Genomic DNA, 13,947 nt, shown 5'->3' on the forward strand with positions numbered 1-13,947 from the left:
GACTGCAGTGATCTTAGAGATTTGTAGCCATTTTTGCTGACATTATTCTGAATAACTGAGATCTAAATATGGTCCAAATATCTGAATCAGATATTATCCATCCACCCATCCACCAAACATGAATCAGAGCTCTTTGAGTGCTACATGTCTATTCTACCACTGAGTGCCACTTTAGCTTCTACATTTTTCTGAAGAAATTTAAGGTATGTATCTGGAGAAAAAGCGTTATTTATACACATGTGGACCTGTTTGTGTGTAAGAGTCAGGTAGTTGATCTAGTGCTTTACAAACTTGCTAGATGTAAATTTAACTATGGATGTTAAATGTTAAATAGATCACTGGTAACTATTACTCACTGCTCTCTGAGGAGCCAAGCATAGTTGCTCAAGAAAAGCTTTACAAAAAAGTTCCTAGATAATTCAAGAATTGCCTTCATTATTCCAACTAGTACAACTTATAAAATTCTACAAAAATCCAAAATTTAGCAATTTCATCATTATATATGGTCCATAATCCAAAAAAAGAAACAAAAACAAAACAAAAAACCAGATACATAAAAATGTCACCAGAATTCACCTGAGATCATTATATATGTCTTTTAGTAGGCTTTCCTCTTTAATTGGATACCAGTCCCACTTTTACAGATTAGATAACCAACCATCATTTGACTCAAGTTCATATAGCCAGTAAGGTAGTTAGGTCTCAACAGACCTCAGATACCATGTTATATGCATTATCCTTAGTATTATTAGAAAACACAGAGAACAGAAAATATCACCTGAGACTACATAGTTTAATTATTCAAATAAAAAAACACTGGGGACTGAGAATAACAACCATTAATACTGACAACTGCTTAACCACATCACCCAGATCATGTGTGTTTCTTTCTCTTTTCTGGCTGATTTTATTTATGAATGACAAAAGCACAATATTTGCAAGGTTCTAGCATCTTCACTTGTCACTTCACTTAATACACAATGTATTAAGTCCTATACAACAAAGACACAAATTTAGATTTAACTCAAACTACAACCTTAAATCATTAACCTTTTAAATCTTAAATATCTTAATTTAGAAAATTAGTAATAATGTACTTGTAGGAATTGAAGTAAAAAATTTAATATGAAAAACTAGCTGACCTACAAAGGAATTTCTTAAATGATTGTTTCCTTATTTCTTTTCTATTAAAAGAATTATGTTTACTTTGTGTGTATGCACATGCACATCATGGGAGCACAGGCGAAGGTCAGAAGACAGCTTGTGGGAGTTGGTTCTCTCCTTCCAGTAAGTGAGGCCTTGGCTTCCAACTCAAGTGGTCAAGTTTAGTATCAGGTACCTTTATCCACTGAGCTGCCTCATTAGCAGGTTTCCCTATTTCTTAAAAAAAAAAAAAAAAAAGCTACAGAGGTCTGCAGGTTCTCAGCATAGGGGCAAAGAATTGGGAGAGTTTAGTTTATACTCTGAAGCACTGGTGTGACCTAACAGTCTGTACATAAATGATGTCCAAACCATGAATCTAGATGTGATTACTGGTCCCCCTCCCTGTTTTAAGCAAATTGAAATAACATTAATAACAATTACACAAAAATAAAACTAGTAGCAGACAGGATAATGTTGAACGGATGGATTAAAATAAATCAGAAGACTAATCAAGGGGTTGGGGACTTAGCTCAGTGGGTAGAGCTCTTGCCTAGCAAGCGCAAGGCCCTGGGTTTGGTCCCCAGCTCCGGAAAAAAAAAGACTAACCAAACCAGCAACTGACAGAACGGGAAAACTTAGGAAAATGCTCAAGAACAGAAGGCAGAAAGATAAAACCTGGAAAACAGCATTGTAGGTGACAGCACATAAACACTACAGAGAAGACCCTGGGGAGATGGTCAATCTTCAGATTTATGCCTTGCAACATGAGAACGAATGTTAGACATCAAAACAGAAACAAAAATACCTCATCTATGCTGGGGCTTCATTTCGGAATATAAAATGTATAATGTATTCAGAGGTTGAGCTTAGTGGATTTTGTGTTGGCAAAACACTTTTAAGTCCGTAGGTAGAAAACATCAAAGAATTTAAGAGCATTTAAAGTTTTATAGTGAAGAGCTTAACTCAGAATTAATGAAATACAGTAACTACACATAGGGGAGTCTGAAGTACATAAACATCACTCTCTTGAATAATCTTTAGTAGGGCAAGTTACTGCCATCTAGAGCACTTACAGCAGCATCAGTATTCATTCATTATCTTCTCCTGACTGCCCTAGGGTATACAGTACTCATCCAGTGAGGAAGCACTAATGTTTGCTCCATGCTGTTACATTGATTACACTGGATCTGACTTATAAAGTGTGCCATTGGGTATAAACTACAAGAAAGAGATTTAAGGGTTAATTAACATTGCTCTGAATTGCCGATTTTTAAAATTACACAAAAGTACATGTAAAAGCTCAAAAAAAAAAAAAAGAAAAAAAAGATTAAGCAACGTTGATGAAAGTCGTCAGTAAACTTTTATACCAACTGATAAAGGATATCTAAAATTTGTTCATATTCAATTTTTTTGATATTTTAAAGGCCAAATACCTTTGCTAAAAGAATTAATGCAAATCTAAATACAATGGACATTTGACTTACAAATAGACCTCTGGGATGGGCAGAGATAGAGAAATCAATCACCGAGTTAAAAGTAAAGAGACTTCCTGAAGACTGAAGTTTCTTCTCAAAGTCATTGAATGAGTTAGGGTAGAGATAAAAGGAAAAATTTTGTTGACTGGCAATTCAGTATTTTAAACAAGAGCTTTGCAAAAATAAGCGTTTTAGCTTTGTATTAAGTATTCTAAGTACATCTTCAATCAATTAAGTTTTGTATATTGCTAAGTCAATAGTAAGATAAACATTTCTCTCAAGAGAGAAGCCTGATATAAGTAAATAAAAAGTGAGAATCTAGAGAAATAAAGGTTGAACACTTAAACTTTAAAGATTTATCTCCAACATGTGCAACAAAGCCAGGGCATAGTTTTAATTTTAAGGTAAAGGTATTCACTGTTTCAAAGAATAAAACATATTTCTAAGAAGCAAACAAATGTGTTTATGTTTCCAGTTAAGTTTTCATGATATAAATTTCAATTGCTATACTTGAATGTTTTCTTAGAGACAGATTAGACCAATTAAAGAGCGAATAGCTTGTTGCACTGACCCACCCGTCTTACAGGTATTCTTCAGAGGTGTTTGCTTAAAACATGTTATTTATGTTCTATGTTTATGCAGCACTTGAAAATAAATGTTATCACATCTGTCAGAACTCGGTAGGAACAAACTACTCCATCATAGTTCAAAGGAAAAGATAATGTGCTTTTGGAGCAATTTATGAACAAGTCGAATCCATATTTCACAAATGCCACAGAAGCTCATCAGAGTGATAACCCTCCTTCTCCTGGGTGTTATCCTACCATCTGCTGCTGGATTACTTATCTTTATTTTGCAACTAATTAACAGCATAATCTTCTAAATTCAGCAAGTTAATTATCATTATTGTAGTCTTTGCAGTATCATCAGTCCTCATGAAGTCTTGTCTTCCTACCCCTAGAGAACACATGAAAATGAAGTCGGTAGGGAGAGGGTCTGTTTCTTTAGTGTGGGCTCATTAGGTGTTTGCTGATTAGCTCGGTAGGCAGACAGGTCAGAAGAATTCTGCTGAACATGAGGTTCCATGCAGGGCCCAGCTAAGTTTATGTAGGTTTCTGAACATTTGCCAAGATGCCCTCTGTCAGCTTTTAGTAGAAACCCCCTGCAGAAAAACCACTGACTACCCACTGTGTGCAAAGATATTTCTTGGTTTGTCACACAAGTCTTAAAAGAAGTCACTCTGGAGGAACTCACTTTACTAAACCTGAACAGAACTCTAAAGTGATTAACGTCTTATTCCAAGGAGTGTTTTTTTCCTTTTTAAATTATAAACATTCTGAAAAATTAAATTTATTTAAAAATATAAAAAAAAAGTATCTATGGTTTATGGAGGTAATGACAAACCTCTTAAGCCTAAATGTCATGAGACCTAGTGTAATTTTGTAGAATTCATAGATTCTGAGAATTCTCTAGTGTTAAGAAGTATTAGATACTAGGTTGGGGATTTATTTAGCTCAGTGGTAGAGCGCTTGCCTAGCAAGCGCAAGGCCCTGGGTTCGGTTCCCAGCTCCGAAAAAAAAGAAAAAAGAAAAAAAAAAAGAAGTATTAGATAAACTTAGACATTTGTGAGGATCTACTTATTTCTGTATCACAGTTTTAGTTTTCTAGAGGATCAGAATTCAGTTCCCAGCACCTACACAGTTGGCTCACATTGGTCTGTAACTCCAGTTCCAGAGATTCTCATATCCTTTTCTGGACTCTTTGGGTACTGCACATATGTGGATGTATACATGCAGGCAAAACACCTATATATGCACAACATATAAGTAAGTCTAAAAAAAAAAAAGGTGTTAAAAGAGTTGAATGCAAGTATTACTACCAAAAACAAAAACAAAAAACAACAACAACAAAAAACCCAAAACAAAATCCAACTACAGCAGTGAAAAGGAAGTAGAATTTAAATCAGAGTTATAGATAGGTAAAGAGTCAGGATTATTTAAAGCGATACATAGATCTAGGCATGTGAGCTGGAACTCATATATTTGAAAAGCATAGATGTGAAGTTCTACCTCTGAATGTAGGAAATTATTTGACAATTAAGATGCTTCTGTATACTGGGATAGGAACACGATGGCAACCTTCTTCAGATGGAATGATAGAACTGTTTGTTAAGTCTTTTCAACTCCAAGAAGCATACTAAAGTGGACACTGAAATTTATGCTTTAAAAACGTTACATTTATTTATTGTCTTTGTGTGCACATATGCATGTGTGGAGGTCAGAGCTGCTCTGTCTTACTATGCAGGTAGACCTCAGGGGTCAAACTGAGGGTATCAGGTTTGAAGGCAAGCACTTCCTTATTGAGTCAACTCACTGGCCTCTCTGGTCCTTGAAAAGTTAGTTTCGGAAGGGCTTGGTGGTGCACACCTTTAATCCTAGCACTTGTGAGGCAGAAGCAGGAGGATCTCTGAGTTCGAGGCCAGCCTGGTCTACAGAGTGAGTTCCAGGACAGCCAAGACTACACAGAAACATCTTGAAAACAACACCCTAGGCTAAGGGTTTATCTGTCTTGTTGATTTTTCTCAATGAACCAGCTCCTGGTTTTGTTGATTTTTTGTATAGTTCTTTTTGTTTCTACTTGGTTGATTTCAGCTCTGAGTTTGATTATTTCCTGCCATCTACTCTTCATGGGTGTATCTGCTTTTTGTTCTAGAGCTTTCAGTTATGCTGTCAAGCTGTCAGTGTATGCCCTCTCCAGTTTATTTTTGGAGGCACTCAGAGCTGAGTTTTCTTCCTAGGACTGTTTTCATTGTAGTCCATAAGTTTGTGTATGTTGTGCCTTCATTTTCATTAAATTCTAAAAACTCTTTAATTTCTTTCTTTATTTCTTCCTTGACCAAGTTGTCGTTGAGTGAGCCTTGTTCAGCTTCCATATGTATGTGGGCTTTCTGTTGTTTTTGTTGTTATTGAAAACCATGGTGATCTGATAGGATGCATGGCATTATTTCAGTCTCCTGTTTTGTGACCAATTATATGGTCAGTTTTGGAGAAGGTACCATGAGGTGTTGAGAAGAAGGTATATTCTTTTGTTTTACGATGAACTGTCCTATAAATATCTGTTAAATCCATTTGGTTCATAACTCCTGTTAGTTTCACTGTGTCTCTGTTTAGAGGGCACAGAGAGTGTATCCGAATTGACAAAATCAGAAATGTAAAGGAAGATATAACAGAAACTGAGGAAATAAAAAACAAACAAACAAACAAACAAACCATCAGATCCTACCACAAAAGCCTATACTCAACGAAATTGAGAAATCTGGAAGAAATGTACAATTTTCTAGATACCAGGTACCAAAGTTGAGTCAGGATCAGAGAAACCATCTAAACAACCCCATAACTTCTGAAGAAATAGAAGCAGTTACTTAAAGTCTCCCAACCAAAAAAAGTCCAGGACCAGATGGGTTTAGTGCAGAATTCTATCAGACCTTCATAGAAGACTTAATACTTTTCAAACTATTCCACAAAATAGAAACAGAAGTAATACTACCCAATTCGTTCTTTGAAGCCACAATTACTCTTATACCTAAACCACACAAAAACCTTACAAAGAAAGAGAACTTCAGACCAATTTCCCTCATGAACACTAATGGAAAAATACTCAATAAAATTCTCTCAAACGAAATCCAACAACACATTAAAACAATAATTCACCATAATCAAGTAGGCTTCATCCCAGGGATGCAAGGATGGTTCAATATACGGAAATCATCAATGTAATCCACTATATAAACAAACTCAAGGAAAAAAACCACATGATCATCTCATTAGATGCTGAGAACCTATTTGACAAAATTCAACACTCCTTCATGATAAAAATCTTGAAAAAAACAAACAAACCAGGAATTCAAAGCCCATACCTAAACATAGTAAAAGCAATATACAGCAAACCATTAGTCAATATCAGACAAAATGGAGAGAAACTTGAAGCAATCCCACTAAAATCAGGGACAAGGCTGCCCACACTCTCCCCACCTATTCAATACAGTACTTGGAAGTCCTAGCCAGAGCAATTAGACAACAAAGAGGTTAAACGGATACAAATTGGAAAGGAAGAAAGTCAAAATATCACTATCTGCAGATGATATGAAAGTATACTTAAGTGACCCCAAAAATTTCATCAGAGAACTCCTACAGTTCATATGCAACTTCAACTAAGTGGCTGGATATAAAATTAACTCAAACAAATCTTCCTCTACTCAAAGGATAAACAGGCTGAGAAAGGAATTAGGGAAATGACACCCATCACAATAGTCACAAATAATATAAAATACCTTGGTGTGACTTTAACCAAGCAAGTGAAAGATCTGTATGACAAGAATTTCAAGTCTCTGAAGAAAGAAAACAGAAGATCTCAGAAAATGGAAAGATCTCCCATGCTCATGGATTGGCACAAATATACTAAAAATGGCCATCTTGCAAAAACAATCTACAGATTCAATGTAATCCTCATAAAAAATTACAACTCAATTCTCCATAGAGTTAGAAAGAACAATTTGCAAATTCATTAGGAATAACAAAAAACCCAGGATAGTGAAAACTATTCTCAACAATAAAAAAACTTCTGGGGAAATCATCATCCCTGACCCCATGCTGTATTACCGAGCAATAGTGATAAAAACTGCATGGTATTGGTACAGAGACAGGCTGGTAGATCAATAGAATAGAATTGAAGACCTAGGAATGAACCCACACACCTACGGTCACTTGATCTTTGACAAATGAACTAAAACCATCCGATAGAAAAAGGATAGCATTTTCAATAATTGGTGCTGGTTCAACTGGCGCTGGGCATATAGAAGAATGCACATTGACCCATTCTTAATCCCTTGTACAAAGCTCAAGTCCAAGTGGACCTCCACATAAAACCAGATACACTGAAACTAATAAAAGAGAAAATGGGGAAGAGCCTTGAACACATCGGGACATGTGACCCCAAAAATTCCATCTGGAATTTCTGGAACAGAACCCCAATGGCTTATGCTCTAAGACCAAGAAATGATAAATGAGACCTCATAAAATTGCAAAGCTTCTGTAAGGCAAAGGACCCTGTCAATAAGACAAAACAGCAATGTCTTAGTCAAGGTTTCTATTCCTGCACAAACATCATGACCAAGAAGCAAATTGGGAAGGAAAGGGTTTATTTAGCTTACACTTCCACATTGCTGTTTCATCACCAAAGGAAGTCAAGACTGGAACTCAAGCAGGTCAGGAAGCAGGAGCTGATGCAGAGGCCATGGAGGGATGTGTCTTACTGGCTTGTTTCCCCTGCTTGTTTGGCTTGCTTTCTTATATACCACCAGCCCAGGGACAGCACTACCCACAATGGGCTGGGTCCTCCCACACTGACCACTAGTTAAGAAAATGCCTTACAGGTCTCATGAAGGCATTTCCACAACTAAGGCTCCCTTCTCTGTGATAACTCCAGTTTGTGTCAAATTGACACACAAAACTAGACAGTACAAGCAACCAAAGGATTGGGGAAAGATCTTTACCAATCCTACATATGACAGAAGGCTAATACCTAATATATACAAAGAACTCAAGAAGTTAGACTTCAGATAATCAAATAATCCTATTTAAAAATGGGGTACAGAGCTAAACAAAGAATTCTCAATCTAGGAATACTGAATGGTTGAGAAGCACCTAAAGAAATGTTCAACATCCTTAGTCATCAAGGAAATCCAAATCCAAACAACCCTGAGATTCCTCTTCAGAACAGTCAGAATGACTAAAATTAAAAATTCAGATGCTGGTGAGGATGTGGAGAAATAGGAACATTTCTCCATTGTTGGTGGGATTGCAAGCTGATACAACCATTCTGGATATCAGTTTGGTGGTTCCTCAGAAAATTCGACATAATACTGCCTGAGGACCTACCTATACCACTCCTGGGCATACACCCAAAAGATATTCTAACTCAAAACCATGACACATGCTCCCCCATGTTCATAGCAGCCTTATTTATAATAGCCAGAGCTGCAAAGAATCCAGATGTCCCTCAACAAAAGAATGAACACAGAAAATGTGGTACATTTACACAATGAAGTACTACTCAGCTATTAAAAACAGTAACTACATGAAATTTTTAGGCAAATGGAACTAGAAAATATCATCCTGATTGAGGTAACCCAAAAGAATACACATGGTATGCACTCACTGATAAGTGGATATTAGCCCAAAAGTTTGGAATACCTAAAAAAAAATTCACAGATCATATGAAGCTCAAGGAGAAGGAAGACCAAAATGTGGAGAACAAAATACTCATGGGAGGAAATATAGGGACAAAGAGTAGAGTAGGGTCTGAAGACAAGGTCATCTGGAGACTGCCCCACCTGGGGATCAATCCCATATGCTGCCACCAAACCCAGACACTATTGCTGATGCCAAGAAGTGCATGCTGACAGGAGCCTGATATGGGTGTCTCCTGAGAGGCTCTGCCAGAGCCCTACTGATATAGATGAGGATGCTTGCAGCTAATCATTGGACTGAGCACGTGGACCGTAATGGAGAAGTTAGAGAAAGGATTGAAGGAGCGGAAGGGGTTTGCAACCCCATAGGAAGAACAACAATAACTACCATGTAGACCCCACCAGAGCTCCCAGGGACTAAACCACCAACTAATGAGCACACATGGAAGGACCCATGGCTCCAGCTGCATCTGTAGCAGAGGATGGCATTGTCAGACATCAATGGGAAGAGTTTACGGCATAGTCCAAACCAGACAGATCACAAGCAACAGAACCTAGAATTTTATTTTCAGCTTACCCTTTATATTTAAAGTATCATCAGCCAGTCACTACACTACATGGAAGCTTTTCTTTTCCAAAATTTCTGTTTTACACAGTGCAATACAGACCACAACTTTATAAAATGCAGACCTTAATAAGAACAAAATAAGAAAAATCAATAAATGTTCAATAAAATAAATTTGATTACCATTTTTGCTTCTGACTGGACCGGTTGAGGAGAGGAAGGGCCTGGGATTCCTGGAACACTAGGCACCATGGTGACTGGCCGAACAAGCTGTGAAAAAGATATTTAAAATAACTTTGATGCAGTATTTATGAAACAAGATGTACATTTTTTACTACATACGACTATAGTTTGTACTTTTGGATTTAGAAAATTACAAACTTTAACTGTAGCTGATTATGTTTGCACTGAATTCTGATGAAATCTATAACCTGATTTATCTTTGAAAGTTATCAATTTCTCTGACATAATAATCTCCATGTTTTCGCCTATCTCAAAGGATTGTACTCTTCCTCCCAATCTATTTGCCAGGATCAAACCCCAGGTCTGTGAATATGAGTCAACTACTCTATTATGAAGCTCTACCACTACTCACTTCTGTTTTTCTGAGGTCTGATTTCATAATTTTGGATGGCTTTGAACCCATCCTGTAGCCCAGGTTAGCTTTCTGTCTCAGCTGTTCTCACAGGCCTGTGTCAGTTAGCCTGGTTTTAGCTGTTCCTTCTCATAAACCCATAATATTCAAAGTTACTGGTATAAAAATGTGTATATTATCTATTACATTCTAATTTTGCATGTAAAAGGACTATCAAGACGTGTGACAAAAATTAATTTCAACATAAACTGCAGTTTATTAAGTACATAAATTTTCTAAAACGTCTGTGCATTACTGTATTAATGTACTATGTAATAACACAGATGGTGGTTCCCCTGACAACTTCTCAGATAATACTTTAAGAGGGTTTGCCCTGTCCCCTTTTCTCATTAGCAGTTGTTATATGAACAGGGTTAATCTCTTTTTTCATTGCAAACTGCTTTCAATACAGACACATGTATCTCAAATACAAAGCAAGAATGTTTCCTGTTTGAAAAATATCTTCAAAAAAGAGAAAGCCAACCTTTACCTGAGTCTTCACTAAGACTTTTAAGTAATGAAATTTGAATAACAAGGTTCTCTTTAAAAAAAGATGAAATATTTGGAAATACCTCAATCAATGATAATTTGGTTAGATTACTTAAAAATCCCAGCCCTCATGTGGCAGAGGCAGGTGAGTTCCAGGACAGTTTGGTCTACATATTTCCAGACCAGCCAGTGCTATATAGTGGGATGCTGCTTCAAAATTGGAAGGAAGAAAGGAAGGAAGATAGGAAAGGCAGGTTGGAAAGGCTTTTAAATAAACTTAATATGCTACTAATACTGCATATCCAAACCACAAATTTTAGAATGTTGCTACAAGTAGGCTTTAAAAATATTTATCCATGTAATAACAGAATAAAAATTTTACATTTGTTTACTTTGTGTATATATATATATTCCCACACATGTCATGGCACACATATGGAGGTCAGAGGACAATTGCTGGCGCTGGTTCTCTCCTTCCACCATGTGGAACATAGAGATTGGAACAAAGGTTGTCAAACTTGGTGGCAAGTGTCTTTATCCACTGAGACATCTCACCAATCCCAGAAAAACAACAAAAACAACAAAAAACCCAACTATATTCATTATATGAATGACTAAGACTTATTCTTTTTTTTTTTAAAGATTTATTTATTTTTTTCATGTATGTGGGTGGGCACATTTACTGCTGTCTTCAGACATAACAGAAGAGGGCATCGGATCCGGTTACAGATGTTTGTGAGCCACAATGTGGTTGCTGGGAATTGAACTCAGGACCTCTGGAAGAGCAGTCAGTGCTCTTAACCACTGAGCCATCTCTCCAGCTCTTAAAGTATTCTTTATGGGAAATTATTAAGAAAGTCTCAAACATGCTGTATCATAAATGGTTTGGGGAAAATGAAAATAGTATGCTTTGGACAACTCTGCTAGATATCTAAAAGTGCTTTTCAGAATGAAAATGTTAAATGTTGAAGAATAATTTGAAAGTATGAATAAGACTATTTTGTAAAATATGATATGAAAAAGAAAATTTTCATCATTTCAAATACCGTGCTTTTAAATAATTATTTTTTTCAATTATGTGTACGTGTGTTTCTCTATGTGTGGGCATATGCACTGTATGCAGGTGCCCATGGAGGCCCAAATTGTCAGATCCTCTATAGCAGGAGCAAGTCAGTTGTGAGCCATTCAAAATGGGCGCTGGGAACTGAACTCATGTCCTTTACAAGAACAGTACAAGCTCTTAACCACACATCTCCAACAATATGTTTTTAAATGTTCACTAGACAACTCAATATAGTTAATCACCTTTTCTTTATTTTCCAAAATTTGTGTATTTAGCGAGTTTCTTATAAAACTTCTTTTGGATTTTTCTTACAACAAAGTAGCCCAGGCTGGCCACAAATTTATTATTTAGCCGAGGCTAAGTATGAACTTCTGATCCTATCTCTGCCTATTGACCTTTGGTATTACTGGCATGTGTCATCAGGTCTAGATATTAATGTTTAGACCTTTTTGGGCCATCAAAGAAATTCAATAAACTTCATGTAACCATAAAGGACAAGTGTGTTTTTTTCTAAAGAACATGTATAACTATAAACACCATAGCTATTTGACAAGTGTTCAAATACAAATACCTTAAAATAAGAGATTAGAAATATTTGAATTTCACAAATCTAGTCAAATTGAAGTGAGGTGAATCAAAAAATAGTACAAAAAGAAAACAGAAAACAAGTGTGGGCAGGGAGGTAGAGAAATGTTTTCTATCCAATTATGTTTGCCTAGACTCTCATAGTATCGATAAATAAATATTACTCCCCGTTAATAAGCATTTTGATAAATTCCATTTAGTAAGCCAATCAAGCAGTTCAAGTATATTTTCTGGTTATTTTACCAAGACCAATTTTGACACAAAGACTTAAATGGTCTAACTTTCCAACTTACTGGGACTGCAGCTGGAACATGCACATTAGAACTTGTAATTGATGCAGGAATAGCAACGGGCATGGTTTGTCCATTAGGAAGATGTAATAGAAGAGGAAATGGGCCTGGTACAGGACTAAGAAAAACAAAACAAGGGAAAAATGTAAAGATCTATACCAACCACCTCTGTAAAATAACAGTCTTTTCCCTCCTATTACTTAAAAATAAGTTTTCTAACCTTCAAAAGGCAAATTCCAAAACTTAGATATTTTTAATTGCATCTTAAATGCATAATCTATGTATGAGTGTTTAAAAAAAGCCTGGGGAGAAGTCATGGATTTCCAATTTGTGAAACGAGAAAATTTCTTATCAGAAAGGTCTTTGGAGTTACTTTTAAGAACTGAGACAAATGTCATCTTGAAATGAGTAACTTTGTTTTGTGTCAAACGGCATAAAAATAAGACCATCTTAAACTTATAGTCTATGTTCACTGTTTTAGCTAAGATTTAGATATTTATTGTCCAATGTGTCAGATACTATTTTTTAAAAAATATTAAAGTTTCCAAAACCCAAAACAGGCAGATGGTGCTCTTGTGCGCGTGCGCGCGCGCTCTCTCTCTCTCTCTCTCTCTCTGTCTCATACACACACACATACGCACAATTTAATTCAAGTAATTAAATATCCTAGGGAAAACCATAGTAAGAGAAACCCTAACACCTCCCGTGCAGTCAGTGGCTGACTGGAATCACTTACACAATTGGCCTGTTAGAGGATGGTGCCTGGGTGATTACAGTACTTGAGGTTGGTGAAGGTACTGCTTGTTGAATAATTACACTTGAGTCAGAACTTGTGAGCAGCACATTGGGAACCTGTAATGATGCTGGACGAACGATAGCTGATGTGGGCTGTGCAGTTTGTGCCAATGGTACTTCCTATTTAATTTTAAGATAAATAAAGGGCGGTATTTAAAAACGCAAGTTAATTCATGTACCTCAGTGAACAGAATGTAACACATTTCTAAAAGCAACCACTAGATAATACGTAATGCCTCTACAAGTAAATTAATATTTAATGTTAATAGAAAATATCTAAGCAGTTCTAAAGTTCAAATACCATTCTAAAAATTTAAAAAAAAACATGTTTTTTGTTCAATATGTCTTTTTAATCACTCTAAAATAAATTAGGCTGGGCTACTTAGCAATGTTTCTGTGAGAATTTTAGTAAGAAATACAAATACAATTTACTCTGGGTAATTAAAAAACAAAACCTGGAAGGGGATTTTCCTTTCCTATTTGTTTATTATATTGCAAAATCAAGAAACTGGTCCAGCAAGGTAGTGCTATGACAAACAATTTGGTGTTTAGAAATGTGTCAAGATGTGGTGGTAACACACACCCTTGATCCCAGGGAGGCAGAGGTAGGTGGATGTCTTGAGTTTGAGGCCAGCCTGGTCTATAGAGCAAGTTCCAGGAC

The 13,947-nt window shown here is 36.3% G+C and overlaps 1 protein-coding gene across 2 annotated transcripts in view; it reads right to left on the bottom strand.

The window, feature by feature from the left end:
• The window catches only part of Atf2 (activating transcription factor 2), a 76,337-nt gene that overhangs the window by 15,823 nt on the left and 46,567 nt on the right, over window positions 1-13,947 (bottom strand). Inside the window, exons 8-10 of one of the 2 annotated variants that reach the window (XM_032903502.1) lie at window positions 13,228-13,406; window positions 12,495-12,609; window positions 9,614-9,700 (exon numbers count right to left, since the gene is read on the bottom strand). In XM_032903502.1, the coding sequence (XP_032759393.1) occupies window positions 9,614-9,700; window positions 12,495-12,609; window positions 13,228-13,406 (381 nt within the window). The remainder of the gene's footprint in view (window positions 1-9,613; window positions 9,701-12,494; window positions 12,610-13,227; window positions 13,407-13,947) is intronic. The other variant, XM_032903503.1, reaches the window with a different exon arrangement.

Source organism: Rattus rattus, chromosome 5, assembly GCF_011064425.1.
Source record: "Rattus rattus isolate New Zealand chromosome 5, Rrattus_CSIRO_v1, whole genome shotgun sequence".
In the NCBI taxonomy this organism is placed as follows: domain Eukaryota; kingdom Metazoa; phylum Chordata; class Mammalia; order Rodentia; family Muridae; genus Rattus; species Rattus rattus.